General features: G+C 41.9%; 1 protein-coding gene across 2 annotated transcripts in view; it reads right to left on the bottom strand.

Annotated features, from left to right (window-relative positions):
- The window catches only part of cnot3a (CCR4-NOT transcription complex, subunit 3a), a 146,606-nt gene that overhangs the window by 23,031 nt on the left and 108,776 nt on the right, over positions 1 to 14,799 (bottom strand). For both annotated transcript variants that reach the window (XM_063062802.1, XM_063062804.1), the window contains 4 exons: positions 14,525 to 14,694; positions 5,635 to 5,777; positions 3,859 to 3,967; positions 2,454 to 2,610 (listed from right to left, as the gene is read on the bottom strand). In XM_063062802.1, coding sequence (XP_062918872.1) covers positions 2,454 to 2,610; positions 3,859 to 3,967; positions 5,635 to 5,777; positions 14,525 to 14,694 — 579 coding nt within the window. The remainder of the gene's footprint in view (positions 1 to 2,453; positions 2,611 to 3,858; positions 3,968 to 5,634; positions 5,778 to 14,524; positions 14,695 to 14,799) is intronic.

The raw sequence follows: 14,799 nt of genomic DNA, 5'->3' as shown, positions 1-14,799 counted from the left end.
TATTGCTGCTTTTTGAGAATACAAAATGTTACATAGACAGCATCATACAACCTGCTGGAAGAAGTCAGTGGGTTGAGCAACTTTCATGAGAGGAAAGAAACTCAACACAAAAAAACACTGGAGGAACCCAGGAGCTCAGGCATCATCAATGGAGTGAAATGGTTGATTTTTCGGGCTGACACCCTTCATCAGAACAGGGTCTCAGCCCGCAATAATTTGTGTCTGCGCTTCTCTGGATTTCCAGCATGTGCAGAATCCCGTGTCTTGAAGAAACTGTCGAGGTTTGGGGGCAAAACCCTGCATCAGGCCTTCCCTTTCGCCAATGCTGCTGGACGCATTGAATTCCTCCAGCAGATTAAGTTGCTCCAGATTCCAGCATCTGCAGTCTTGTGTCTCCACGTATTAAAATTTGATTAAAGTTTGGTTTCTGGATGAAAAATAATCAATTGGACTGCTCTTCAGCATATCAAAACATCAAGGAAATAAAAGCTAACTTGCATTTAAAGGTCTGAGTCAGTCAACTATCTCCTCCTGGAGGATAAACTTTGGAGCAGGCTTCAAATCTGCTCCAGCATGCTGGATCTCGGCACATCCTTACCAGCCTGAAGGTGGCGCATCTGAGCAATAAATCTACTTTCTCTGTTCGTTTTTAGAATTGGGGCTATTTCTTCTCATCAGGAAAGTGTTGAAAATCCCTACCATAATGAAAGCAAGTTTTAGGTCTCAGAAAAAGATGACAAACTTAAATTTTACTAAATAACTTTTGAACTAACAGAAAGTTGTAAAGCCTGAATGTCTAATGACATAGCAGCTAAAGTTGCCACCTCTACTCTAGAGTTTGATCCTGACCGAGGTTGCTCTCTATATGGAGTTTGCATTTCCTAAGTACTCCAGTTTACTCTCACATCCCAAAGTCTTGCTAGCTGGTAGGTTCGTTGAATATAAATTATTCACAGGGTAGGAAGACCGAAGGAGAAGGAGAATCAGTCAGGGGTGCAATTGAGGCATGAGAGAAAAGAGGGAATGTGGAAAATGAGAGTTATACTCAAAACCCAGATCAGTGTCCTCTTAGCTTATGTTCAATTCTTTTGACAAAAATTGTTTCAATTATCTAGAGGCACACATCACTCAAATGTCCACTCCAAGGTCCAAGGACATCACTTGAAATTTTAAAATGAAGGCCTGCGATTGATTTAAAGTTGAGAATTACACAAAGAACATTGAGAAAGCAAGTGTGAAAAGTGGAGGCATCTATGGGGAGGAATAAACTGTTGATATTTTTGACAGAGTTATACAAAGTTATGAGGGGTATAGATAGGGTAAATGCAAGCAGGCTTTTTCCACTGAGGTTAGGTGGGACTACAACCAGAAGTCATGGGTTAAGGGTGAAAGGTGAAATGTTTAAGGGGAACATGAGGGGAAACTTTTTCACTCAAAGGGTGGTGAGAACTAGCCACCAGCACAAGTGGTGGAGAGAAGTTTGAATAGGCGTGAGACGTATGGAGAGTGCAGGTCGATGGGACTAGGCAGCTTAAATGGTTTGGCACAGACTTCATAGGCTAAAAGGCCTGTTTCTGTGCTGTAGTTTTCAATGACTATTTTGGGCAGAGGCCCTTCATTAGGTCCTGAGAGACAAAAGTGCTGATGAAGGAGCTCGGCCTGAAATATCGACTCTATTCCCCTCTATACATGCTGCCTGACCAGCTAAGTTCCATGAGCATTTTGTGCGCATTACTCTGGATTTCCAGCAGAATCGCTTAAGCTTATGAAAAATGGAGGCATTGTACCACTTCATTGTTGCAAGTTGTTATGGCCACTGTTGGTGAAAGCATCGATCTCTCCAAGACCCCAAAGGGTCCAAGTTTCAAACCCAGTTACACCAGTGAGACTAGCTACAAATTGCAGGATGGCACATAACAGAATGATAAAGAATTAGTTGGGCTGGAAATGCAAGAGTTCAGTGAAATATTGTTGACTGCCACTTTGTTATAAGATTAGCATTATTTGTCACATGTACATCGCAATATACAATGAAATGTATCATTTATGTCAAATCAAATCAGCAAAGATTGTGCTGAGCAAGTGTCACGCTTCTGACTCTCCAACTTTAACCGTATGTCTTCGTTATGTGGGAGGAAACTGGAGCAACCAGAAACCCACGTGGTAACAGGGAGAACATACAAACTCCTAACAGCAACGCGTTCAACCTCAAACTTACAGCTGGAACTGTAAAAGTGTTACGCTAACTGCTAAGCTATAGTTCTTGCATAAATACTTGCAAGGAATATTCTCAATGTCAAATGTTGGACCTTTGATGCCCATGGAAAGACAACCAAGTGTTTCCTTATTAGCATTCCAGTATGAAAGAGCACCAACTGTGGAGTTTATGGAAAGCAAAAGTGTGCCAAATGTAGAACAGCATCAGCTGTCCATTTTAACTATCTTGAACGTACCTTCAGTTCCTGGGAGACAAATGGCAAGGGCCCATTCATCATGGCTGGTGTTGGCTTAAGATCAGAAAAGTTGGAGGCTTGTGTGTTGACTTGACTGGCTGCAAGTACAGGGATAATGCTTGTGGTACTGGCTACAGATACGCTGACTGGTTCTTTCCTGCATGACAGAATTAAAGCAATCATTCACAAAACAGATTAGAAGACCTAACAATAAGAAAACATTACATTAACACCAATCGACATGAACGTCAGGTTAAGTTATTTAACTTGGATGCCTCATGAACAGTTTTCTGGTTTGTACATTGATCAGATGGTCCAGAATTCAGCAGCAAATCTGACAGTAAGTTTACTTTTGTAAACCTGCTCCTGGGATGCCAACAATGCAGCAGTTGCAAGACCACTCTTGATTAATCAGCAGTCTGCTAGGCCACCGTGAAGACATCACATGGCTCAAAACTACAGGCCCAAATGGATTACAAACAGTTCCTTTTCCCTCATGAATTAATAAATCATTTTTTTTAAACTAACAACCCGACAATCCACTGAGTACAAAACAGAAGTATAAATTCTGGAAATATGAAATATGGCAACTCAGACAGCTGCTGCAGGAGGGAACAAAGTTTATGTTTCTGATCAATGACACTCATCTGAGTTTTGAAGACGGACAATGATCTGAAATGCAACTTAACAGATGGTGCCTGACCTGATAAGCAACCCCAACATCTTCAGTTTTTATTTTATTACAAACAGCTAAACACATTAAAACCAACTGCAACCCATCCGCCCAGCATCCTCTTTGGCTTTTCTACCATCAGGCAGGAGACTCCAATGTATAAAAACAAGAACAGTCAGGACAGGAAACAGTTTCTTCCCTCAGGCCATTAGGCTTCTGAACTCTCTGCCAAATTGCATTTGAAGTGTCACTGGTTCATCCATTCCGTACCAGACAATATTTAATTTATGCACTTTCGTTCTTTATTTACGTGTGATTCACCTGCAGATTTTATTCTTACCTTCATAAGTTATTATGCATGTGTACTACTGTGCCTTACACCCTGGTCCAGAGAAATGCTGTCTCACTTCTATATACATTATATAGTTACATGTTACATAATAATATGGTTATATACATGTATATAGTGAAATAACAATAAACTTGACTTGAACTTTGCAACCTTTTCTTTCCTAACCCAACAACCCCAAAGCAGAGAACTGAAGAGCCTGGGCCACCAAGAATCAAATTATTAAGTATTAAAATGATCAAAGAGAATAAGTACTGGCATAAATGGGCAAGGCAACAGCATTGAGAGGATTAACGAATCAGTCAGTTGTTCAATGTGCCACTACTGCTTCCCGCAGCACCAGTGAAGAGTGTAACAGACTGGACTGGTGCTCAGATACTCACACATTATTCTGGATGGGTGTTGTGCCACTTGGCTGACTGTTTGTACTAGAGGGAAGACTGTAGCTATTTTGATGTTCCACACTGTTCTCAGCAACAACAGCACTATAACCTGTAAAACATAATGCAGCTTATGTAGAAGGGTCCAGGATTAACTGTAGTGAAATTAGATATGCTCAGTAGCAACACCTGGGGCTCTCTACAAGAATCCAATAAGGTAGCTACCACAATTACTTGGGATAGTTTTTTTTGAATGGGAAAACACCTTTGTTTCTTATGAAGGCTAATGAATTGCATTTGAGAAACAGGAGTAGGGCATTCGTAAACATAGAATATGACAGCACAGTACAGACCCTTTAGCCCACAATGTTGTGCCAAACCTATAACCTACCCTAAGAATAACCTAACCTATTCTCCTATACAACCCCCTATTTTTCTATCATCCATGTGTCCAGCTAAAAGTTTCTTAAACACCCCTAACGCATCCACCTCAACCACCAGCCCTGACAGTGCACTGCACAATGTAAAAAAAACTTACCTATGACATTCCCCCTATAATTTCCTCCAATCACCTTAAAATTATTCTCCCTTGTATTATCTACTTCCACTAGGAAAGTCTCTGGCTTCCCACTCGATCTATGTCTCTTACCATCTTGTTCACCTTTATCAAATCACCTCGCATCCTCCTTTAATCTTTCATGGTTGGTCCACAGGACAATCATGGTTAATCTTTTACATCCACACAATTTTCCTGCACTAATTCCATTTATACCTGGAGTATACAACTGAGTCTTTATAGCAGTCTTGAGAAAAGAACTCCACAGATTTATCGCTGACTAGGTGAGGTCTCTTCTCATTTTTCTGACAATGTGACCCCTGGTTTCTCACACGCCCAGCCAGAGAAAGCATCAACCTTGTATCTGTCCCATTTAAACCTGGTTTCATTAGCACTCTATATATTTAGAGCAACATGAACTCAAATTCTCTTTCAAAAGGAAAACATACGATGTGCTTAATTGCTTGCTGTGCCTGCACATTAAGCTTCTGTGACTCATCTACAAGGACAACCAGATCCCTCTGAACATCTTTCAATCTCCTCCCATTTGAAAGAAAATACTCACCTTTGAAAATGGAGCCTCATTTTCTACATTACACCCCATCTTCTAAGTCCTCATCCATTCATCTACATTCCCAATTCATCTTTGCCTCCTCTTCATCATCTAGCTTTATATCACCTCTTTCATTCTCATTTTAAAATTTTTGCACTTAACCACTTTTCAAAGTACAGTTATTACAGCATTGTGGCAACATGATTGCCACTGAACACAGAATGGTCCCATAAACAATAACAACAAAAATAATCTGTTTTAGAAATGTTTGAACTTGCAATCATCTGCCTCAGAGGTGAATGCACTACCACCGAGCTTATATGCATTTTATTCAGGAAAACTGGGCAGTGGGTTTCAAATATTTAGCACACACTCAAAGTGAGGAACATCATGGGTCAGATGCAGTGTAAATCTCCCACCAAAAGTTTTTCCTTGAAGTGGAGGACGAGGCTATTTATTGAAGCATAGTGATGGCTGTTCACTCTGCATCTAACCCATCTGACTCGACTGCAATTATTCCAAAATCATTTGACATGGGTCTAAATTCGGCCTTTGGATTAGTGGGAAAGGCACTGCACCACTTTGTCCCCACCAAATTTGCACCAATAATCCTCAGGAGTATACTTGCCAAGGCAGAACAAGTGCAGAGCAAGTGGACAGTATTACATACTTGCAGTCCCATTTTGCTGCTTGCTGGTGGGAATGGGCACCGCATTGGCAGGTCTTGGCTGGAATGAGCTGGTGGTGTTGATTGTGGTGGTTCCTGCTGCCACAGCAGCTGCATAGGCAGAACCTGAGTTCGTCCCTTGCGTCCTGGAAAATAGGTACGAGAAAATCTTCAATGACACCCATTTCCTCAAATCACTGAACCAATCTGAACAAGAGCATCACAACATGCTTCGTCCTGAGATTGATCCAGGTTGCTGGTCCATCAACCTACTCTGCCCATTCCGATTCCTGCTAACTTAGACCACCCTCTTAAAGAAACAAATCTTTAGTCCATCAATGTTTTTCAGTTCTGTAGATCAGATGACTTGCAGCTTTAATCCATTATCTCAGATCAGCAGCAATGCTCATCTTTGCCTGACTGAATCCCAATGTTAAAGTTTTCTACCAACCCTCAACTTCAGTTTTTGCAGGGTTTTTGCAGGGTTTTACAGTCCAGTATGAAGTAATTCTCCCATCACCGCATCAAGAATCTGCTTTTAAGCTGGGCTTTCTTGTTCTGATTGAAAATACGTTTTACTTACAACTCAATTTTGATACTCAAGAATTATCCTTACATTTCCACCCAAATATAATGTTTTGAATGCATATAAATCCAATCTCTGGAACCATCATATTAAAGCAGGAACACACTCACACAAAATGCTGGAGAAACTCAGCAGGTCAGGCAACACCTATGGACAGGGATAAAGAGCCAATGCTTCAGTCTGAAACCCTTTATCAAGAAGGAGACACCTCAGCCCAAAATGTTTGCTCTTTATTCTTCTCCATAGGTTCTGCCTGTTCTGCTGAGCTCCTCCAGCATTTTGTGTGTTACCCTGGATTTCCAGCATCCGTAGAATCTCATGTCTTTATAGATTAAAGCAGCAATCTTTGATCTACTAAGGTTTTAGAATGGTACAAAATTCCAAAATATTATCACCATCCCAAATAGTAACCTCTTGTACACATTCATTAAATACCTCAAAGCCATTTTGGTATCTTTCCCAATAGTTCCATGAATTGTTTTAGGGAATGATAGATGCAAAACCCTTCATACAAGGACGGCTATACCAACACCATCAGCTCAGAAAGAGAGGGTACCAGGCAGAGTTCAAACATTTTCAAAGGAAATCATTGTCAATTAAGCCACATAACTCCATAAACTACAGTGAGTTTCCATTTGCCTTTTCTAAGGCAAAAGGGAATTTAACCATTCCCAAAAGGAGCTTGTAATGAAGTACATTTACATTTTCTTTCTTCCTAGTATTTGGCCTCACATACAGGTGGACAAGCTGGCAAATACTCTGCAAATGCTGCTCAGTAACCATCAAAACAGAAGCCAACCCGAATCTGGAGAAAGTAAGCAGGCATTCCTGGACACTTCCTAATCATGCCGTTGTGACAGTCTCTGCATCTTGGGTCTAAATGTACCAGAATACAGGCCAGAACCACACTAAGAACAACTGAATTTTATACTTATTTTTCTCTGGAAGTAGACAGTTTAGTTTTCAAATTTTTAAAAAATGCAGTGGGAAAAAAATGGGGGTGGGGGGAGGGTGCCCTTTTGTGTAGAGCTTCCAAAGGGACCATTAAATACAGTGGATTCTGGTTATTAGGACCATCAGTTAATCAGGCAGCTGCTTATTTGGGACAACTCTTTAAGAACAAAAAACCAAATCAAGAACATTGCCTGATTTCCCTTTGTTTATTTGGGTAACTATGCCACTTAAATGGGGCAGGAGACTAGCCGAACAGGTTCTAATTAGCACTAGTCGTGCGCACTTGTGAGGCCATTAAGACACTACACTGCTTAAAGAGAACCATTTTTAAATAGCATCAGGTGCATTTTCAAAAAGGTGATTTTTGTTTTGAACTGATAGTTGGCAAGAAATAAGCAACAAGACAATTCTGAATTTTTTTTGTCCACTTAAGTTTCAAACGTTCGGGCTTGGAGATCCCAGAAATAGGCTGGAGTGAAAATGAAACAATTTCACTACTTTAACAAGTTAAGTACTACGAAGAATTTGAATATATCTATCATCAGTCATCTTGAATGTTACAATGAAGATTTGGAGGATGCATTGTATGAAGGCGGTCCATTACCTGTACAAGGTGTCTGTGCTGAGTTTGTTCATTGCGTATAGCGACTGAATTCCTACACAATACTGTTAGTAACTAATGCAGTTTTATAGTACTGTAGTACCAATGGTAGTATTGTAATTCATTCTGTATTTCATTTAAATACGTAATGTGTTACTCAGTTTTCTTTTTTAATACCTTAACTATTTCTATTAAACTTTGGCTAATTAGGATAGCCACTTAACTGGGACAAAATGTACTGGTCCTGATGTGTCCAAATTAACCGGAATCCACTACAATCCCTTTACAACTACAACAGCTGAAAGCTGCAGGCTTTCACTGTAGTAACACTTTTAGGTTAATTCAAATAGCTAGGGATTTCAGAATCTGCGGACCCAGGAATCCAGACCACCATGGAACAAGTGAGGCAGCTGCAAGTTCAGGGGATGTCTCCATTATCTCAGGAAATATGGCTGCCAGAAGGGAGAGGGTAAGGAAGTGACTGCAGGTAAAACTGAAATGCAGGGACATTAGCCCCTCCCTCCACCTCCCCACCATCCTCTTGGCCAACGTAGTCTCTGGAAAATAAAACTGAAGACCTCAGAGCAAGATTACAGTACCAAAGGGACATTAGGGACTGCTGTGTACTCTGCTTCAGAGACATGGCTCACCCCCAGGACTCCACTCCAGTCGCAGGGATTCACCGTCCACTGCATGGACCGGACAGTGGCATTAGGTAAAGGCAGATGTGGCAGCATTTGATTCAGGAGTAACCCTCTGTGCTGCACAGACGTAGCAGCTCGCAATCCTGCTCCCCCAACCTTGTAGATCTGGTTGTCAAGTGATATTATCTTCCCTGACAAACATTAAGCTGGCACCAGAGGAGCTGAGCAGCATGGTCATCTGTCACAAGACAGCACACCCTGATGCCTTCATAATCAAGGGGAACTTCAACCAGACTAGCCAGAAGAAATCTGACACTATCACCAACATCTGACACACCATCACCTCAGTACTAAACCTGCAGAATCAGAGAAAATCCAACAGAATAACTGTAACAACATCAAAGATGTGTTGACAAGTCCAATCACCTGGCCATACTTCTACTCCCGGCAGAGACTGAGAACTTTACCACCAATGAGGTTAGTGAAGGTATAGTCAAAGGAGGCAGAAGACCATTAACAGAACTGCCTTGTAGACTGGACCATATTCAGGAACGCATCTTCAGATCCAAATGAATATGCAACACCCACTGACTTCATCAGTACCTGAGTAAATGGCCGCCTGTTTTTAAGAACACAAGAGTTTTCCCAAACAAGAAACCATGAATGCACCAGGCTGCTGTGGGCTATGTCTGTGGGATTCAAGACTAGCAATCCAGAGTCATACATGTAGTCCAGGTTCAACCCACAAGGCGGCATCGTGAGAGCAAAAAGGTCATTCTGGGTGAAGTTAGAGATGCAATTGGGTGCATGACAGATGTGGCAGGGTTTAATGCATTTACTTCTTATAAGGCAAAACTTAATACCATAAATGGTAGCAAAGCTGCTCTTCCTTTATGCATGTTTTGAAAGAGAACAACACTACACTGGTGCAAATCCCCATAGCATCTTCCAACCCCATGAACAGCCTTGGAGGCCGATGTCAGAACATCCTTCAAGAGTGTGAACCCGAAATGTCAGGCCATTTAGTCAGCAGGGTACCAAAAAATCTGTGCCTACCAACTGGCTAGAGTGTTCAAGAACACCTTCAACCTCTCACTACTACAGTTGGACGTTCCTACCTGCTTCAAACAGGCAGTGATCATACCAATATCTAAGAGCAGGGTGAGCTATCACTTGATAGCACTTACATTTGCTGTAATGAAATGCTTCGAGAGGATGGTCGATTAGAATCTACTCCTGCCTGAGCACAACTAGTCTATGGCGGACAATCTCACTGGCTCTCCACTTGGCTCTGGAGCACCTAAATAATAGCAAACCATATGTCAGATTACTGTTTATTGATTCAGTACAGTCATCCCCTCAGTACTAAACAAGTTTCAAAACTGGGCCTCAGTACCTCCCTTTGCAACTGGATGTCCTTGTTAGGAGACCACAGTCGATGTGGATCATAAATAACATCTAACATTCAACACAGTGAACTTCACAGAGGCATACTTGGCCTGCTGTCCTACACTCATCACTGTATGATTAAGCGTAGCTGAAACACCATCTACATATTTGCCGAAGACACTTCTGATGTTGGCAGAATCTGAAATGGCAACAAGGTGGTGCAAGGATCGGCTGGTTGAGTCGTGTCACAATAACATCAGAAAGACCAAGGAATTAATTATAGATTCCAGGAAGGGGAAGTCAGAAGAACACACACCCATCCCCATCAAGGGGTCAGCAGTGGAAAGGATGAACAGCTTCAAGTTCCTGTGCATCAACATATCAGTGGATCTATGCTGGGCCCAAAATACTGATGCAATCACAAAAGCACAACAGTAGTTCTACTTCCTTAAGAGTTTGAGATTTCACCAAAAGACTTTGTAAATTTCTACAGATGTATAGCAGAGAACACTAACCGGATGCATCACTGCCTGGTATGGAGGTTCCAATGCAAAGGATTAGAAAAAGCTCAGCAAGCTCCAGCACTCTGCATCATTGAGGACATGTTCAAGAGGTGGTGCCTTAAGGCAGTGGCATCCATCATTAAGGATCCTCACCACCCAAAACATGCCCTCTTCTTGTTATCACCATTGGAGAGGTGGTACAGGAGCCTGAAGGCCCACATTCAATGTTTCAGGAACAGCTTCTTTCCCTCTGCCATCAGATTTCTAAATGGTCAATGAACCCATTCCTCTTTTGCATCTTTATTTTTAAAAACATAGTAATTTGTCATGCACTGTACTGCTGTCACAAAACAAATTTCACAACACTTCAGTGATAATAAACCGGATTCTGAAATTGTCCATTAATTGGACAAGGTAATCAGTAGCAGTTCATTTATCATCCATCCCTAATTCCCCTGAAATCAGGTGGCAGTTAGCTGTGCGCAACAGTGGTGATTCTACAATCAAACAGATCAGAACAATAACATACCAGATTTCTTTCCCAGCAGAACATTAATAGCATCTGCTGGTCCTCAAGTCAAGGGAACACTAATAAGCAATGGTACAGATTGTAACATTGAAACAGCGAGCTGTAACACCTCATATACCATCTAGGTAGTCTCCAGCCCCTTGGTATGAACATAGAATTCTCCAACTTCCGGTAATTCCCTCCCCCTCCCTTCCCCTATCCCTGCACTCTGCCCCCTCCCCCAGCTACCTACCTCCTCCCTCTTGGCTCCGCCTCCTCCCACTACCCATTGTGTTTTCCCCTATTCTTTCTTCACCTTCCTGCCTATCACTTCCCTGCCTCCCTTCCCCCACCCCTTTATCTTTCCCCTTACTGGTTTTTCACCTGGAACCTACCAGCCTTCTCCTTCCCACCCTCCCCCCACCTTCTTTATAGGGCCTCTGCCCCTTCCCCCTACAGTCCTGACGAAGGGTTCTGGCCCGAAACGTCGACCGATCTTTTCCACGGATGCTGCCCAACCTGCTGAGTTCCTCCAGCATGTTGAGAGAGCTGTTGGTCTTCCCTCTCACTACTGTGGGAGAGATATCACTCCCGCAACAGTGAGAGAAGGAGTCTGTCTGTCTGAGCTGTCGAAGTGATGGGATGGACAGCTTTTGATGGACTCTAGATCATGGTTTCTGGGGGCTTTGCTATTGCTTTCATGGTGGGTACTGGGAGGTCGTTGCTTTTGCTGAAGTGGAGGGAGGGAGGGGGCTTTGGGTTCTAATGTTTTCTGTCATTTATTCTTTGGGATTTTTCTGTTTCATGGATGTCTGCAAAAAGTAAGAATTTAGGTTGTATTTTGCATACATTCTCTGATATTTAATTGAATCATGAAACTACAGAATACACTAGGTGGCTTTAACCACATTAACACTTTTTTGATCATTAAAGTATCCACAGACCATAAGATATGGGAGCAGAATTAAGCGATTTGGCCCATTGAGTCTGCTCTGCCATTCAATCATGGCTAATCCTTCTCTCCCCTCCTCAGCCTCGCTCACCAGCCTTCTCCCCCCCCCCCCCCCGCATAACCTTTGATGTTGTGTCCAATTAAGAACCTAGCAAGCTCTGCCTTATATATACACCCAAAGGCCTGGCCTCCACAGCTGCCTGTGGTAATAAATGCCACAAGTTCACCACACTGTAGCTAAACTATCTGTCTCCATATCTGTTTAAATGGACACTCCTCTATTCTGAGGCTGTGCCCTCTTGTCCTAAACTCCCACACCATGGGAAACATCCTTTCTACATCTACCATGTCCAGCCCTTTCAACATTTGAAAGGTTTCAATTAATTCCCCTCTCCATCCTTCCAAATTCCAGCAAGTACAGTCCCAGAGTCATCAAATGATCCTCACATAATAACCTTTTCATTCCTGGAATCATCCTTGTGAACCTCCTCTGAACACTCTCCAATGCCAGCACATCTTTTCTTGGATGAGAAGCCCAAAACTGTTCACAATGCTCAAGGCGAGGCCTCACCAGTACCCTATAAAGCCTCAGCATCACATCCCTGCTCTTGTATTCTAGACCACTTGAAATGAATGTTAACAGTGCATTTGACTTCCTCACCACCAACTCTACGTGCAAGGTTGTTCTGCATAAGGACTCCCAAGTCCCTTTGCATCTCAGACTTTTGGATTTTCTCCCTGTTGAGAAAACAGTCTGCATATTTATTTCTTGTACCAAAGTGTATGACCATGAATTTTCAAACATTGTATTTCATTTGCCACTTTCTTGCCAATTCTCCCAATCTGTCTCAGTCCTTCTGCAGCCTACCCATTTCCTCAAAACTACTCGCCTCTCTACCAATCTTCGTATTATCTGCAAACCTGGCAACAAAGTAATCTATTCCTTCATCTAAATCAGTGATAGACAGCATAAAAAGAAGTGGTCCCAACACCGATCCCTGCAGAACATCACTACTTACCGGCAGCCAAACAGAAAAGAATACTTTTATTCCCACTCGCTACCTCCTACCAATCAGACAATGTGCTATCCATGCCAGTAAACTTTCCTGTAATACCATGGGCTCTTAACTTGGAAAGCAGCTTCATGTATGGCACCTTGTCAAAGGCCTTCTGAAAGTCCAAGTATGCATCATCCAATGCATCCCCTTTATCTATCCTACTTGTAAGCTCCTCAAAGAATTCCAACAGGTTCATCAAGCAAGATTTTCCCTTAAGGAAATCATGATGACCTTATCCTATGTTACCAAGTACTCCATAACCTCATCCTTAAAAATTGACTCCAACACCTTCCCAACCACTGAGGTCAGGCTAACTGGTCTATAATCTCCTTTAAAGAGAGTGACATTTGCAATTCTCCAGTCCTTTGGCATCATGCCAGAGTACAATGATTTTTGAAAGATCATTACTAATGCCTAGACAATCTCTACCACTACCCCTCTCAGAACCTTAGGCTGCGTTTCATCTGGTCCAGGTGACTTATGTACCCCGAGGTCTTTCAGATTTTTGAGCACCTTCTCCCTTGTAATAGTAACTCCGCTCACTTCTCTTCCCTCGCACCCTTCAACATCTGGCACACTGCTAGTGTCCTCTACAGTGAAGACTAATACAAAATACTCATTTAGTTTATTTGCCATCTCCTTGTCCTCCATTATTCCTCCAGTCTCATTTTCCAGTCTATTTCCACTCTCACTTTTAATTTTACATATTTGAAATAGCTTTTACTATTCATTCTGATATTGTTTGCTAGCTTGCTTTCGTATTTCATCTTTTTCTTCCTAATGACTCTTTTAGTTGCTCTCTGTAGGTTTTTAAAAGCTTCCCAATCTTCTGTCTTCTGACTAATTTCTGTTCAGCTGTATGCCCTCTCTTTTGCTTTTACATTAGATTTGACTTCCCTCATCAGCCATTGTTGTACTATTTTGCCATTTGAGTATTTCTTTGTTTTTGGAATACATCTATCCTGCACCTTCCTCATTTTTCCCAGAAATTCACACCATTGCTGCTCTACTGTCATCCCTGCCAACATCTCCTTCCAATTTACTTTGGCCAACTCCCTTCTCATACCACTGTAATTTCCTTTACTATACTGAAACAATGCTACGTCAGACTTTACTTTCTCCCTACCAAATTTCAAGTTGAACTCAATCATATTGTGAGAACTGCCTCCTGGGGGTTCTTTTACCTAAAGCTCCCTAGTCACCTCCAGTTCTCATTACAACATAACACAGTTACCAATTAAGATGCAACAAGGTCCCCAAAACAGCAAACAGTTGTTTAAAAAACTCTTTGAAGAGAGACTTTAAGCCGTGTATTCAAAAGGTTATGTTCTACGAACATGCAATAAGATTTGTAATGGTCACTGAATCACCAGAGAAAATGGAGTCTCAGGCAACATAGTACTCCCTCAGTAATGCATTAGAACATCAGTTTAGATTACAGACTAACCCCTGGAGAAGGAATGAACTCTTCAATATTTGATGCTGAAGTGTAAAACAAAATCAAATTTAACAAACCCAGCCCTGAGTATGCTTCATTGATAATGATTTATACAGCACTAATTTTTTCCTGAGGGAGACTGACAGGGTACTTCCCTATAAATGTACAAAGGCCATATTAAAGAGCAAAACATTTTACAGTACTGCAGATGAGGGTTAATCATGTATGCTAGATGTCCTCACCGAGGTATCTGCACTTACAGAGAGTAGCTTTTGCTGGTTTGTAGCAGTTTATTTCCCCCATTGCTGGATCCATTTGAGGGCAGGGTCGGCGTTTTTGTGATGTTCGACCCCTGCGCACTCTGAGAAATAGAAATGGATGGAGGGAGATTGTTACCATGGTGAGTCTTGCCAAGAACCTTTGCAGGGGACTGCAGGATGGGAAAAAAAAGCAGAAAAGAGATGTGAATGGCAAATGGGAAGGAGGTAGACATTTTAATTACTTGCCCTCCACCCTTTTACAGATCATTCCGTAT

Source organism: Mobula hypostoma, chromosome 11, assembly GCF_963921235.1.
Source record: "Mobula hypostoma chromosome 11, sMobHyp1.1, whole genome shotgun sequence".
Lineage (NCBI taxonomy): Eukaryota > Metazoa > Chordata > Chondrichthyes > Myliobatiformes > Myliobatidae > Mobula > Mobula hypostoma.
Note: the sequence above shows the minus strand (reverse complement) of the source record. Positions and strands in the feature narration are given on the sequence as shown.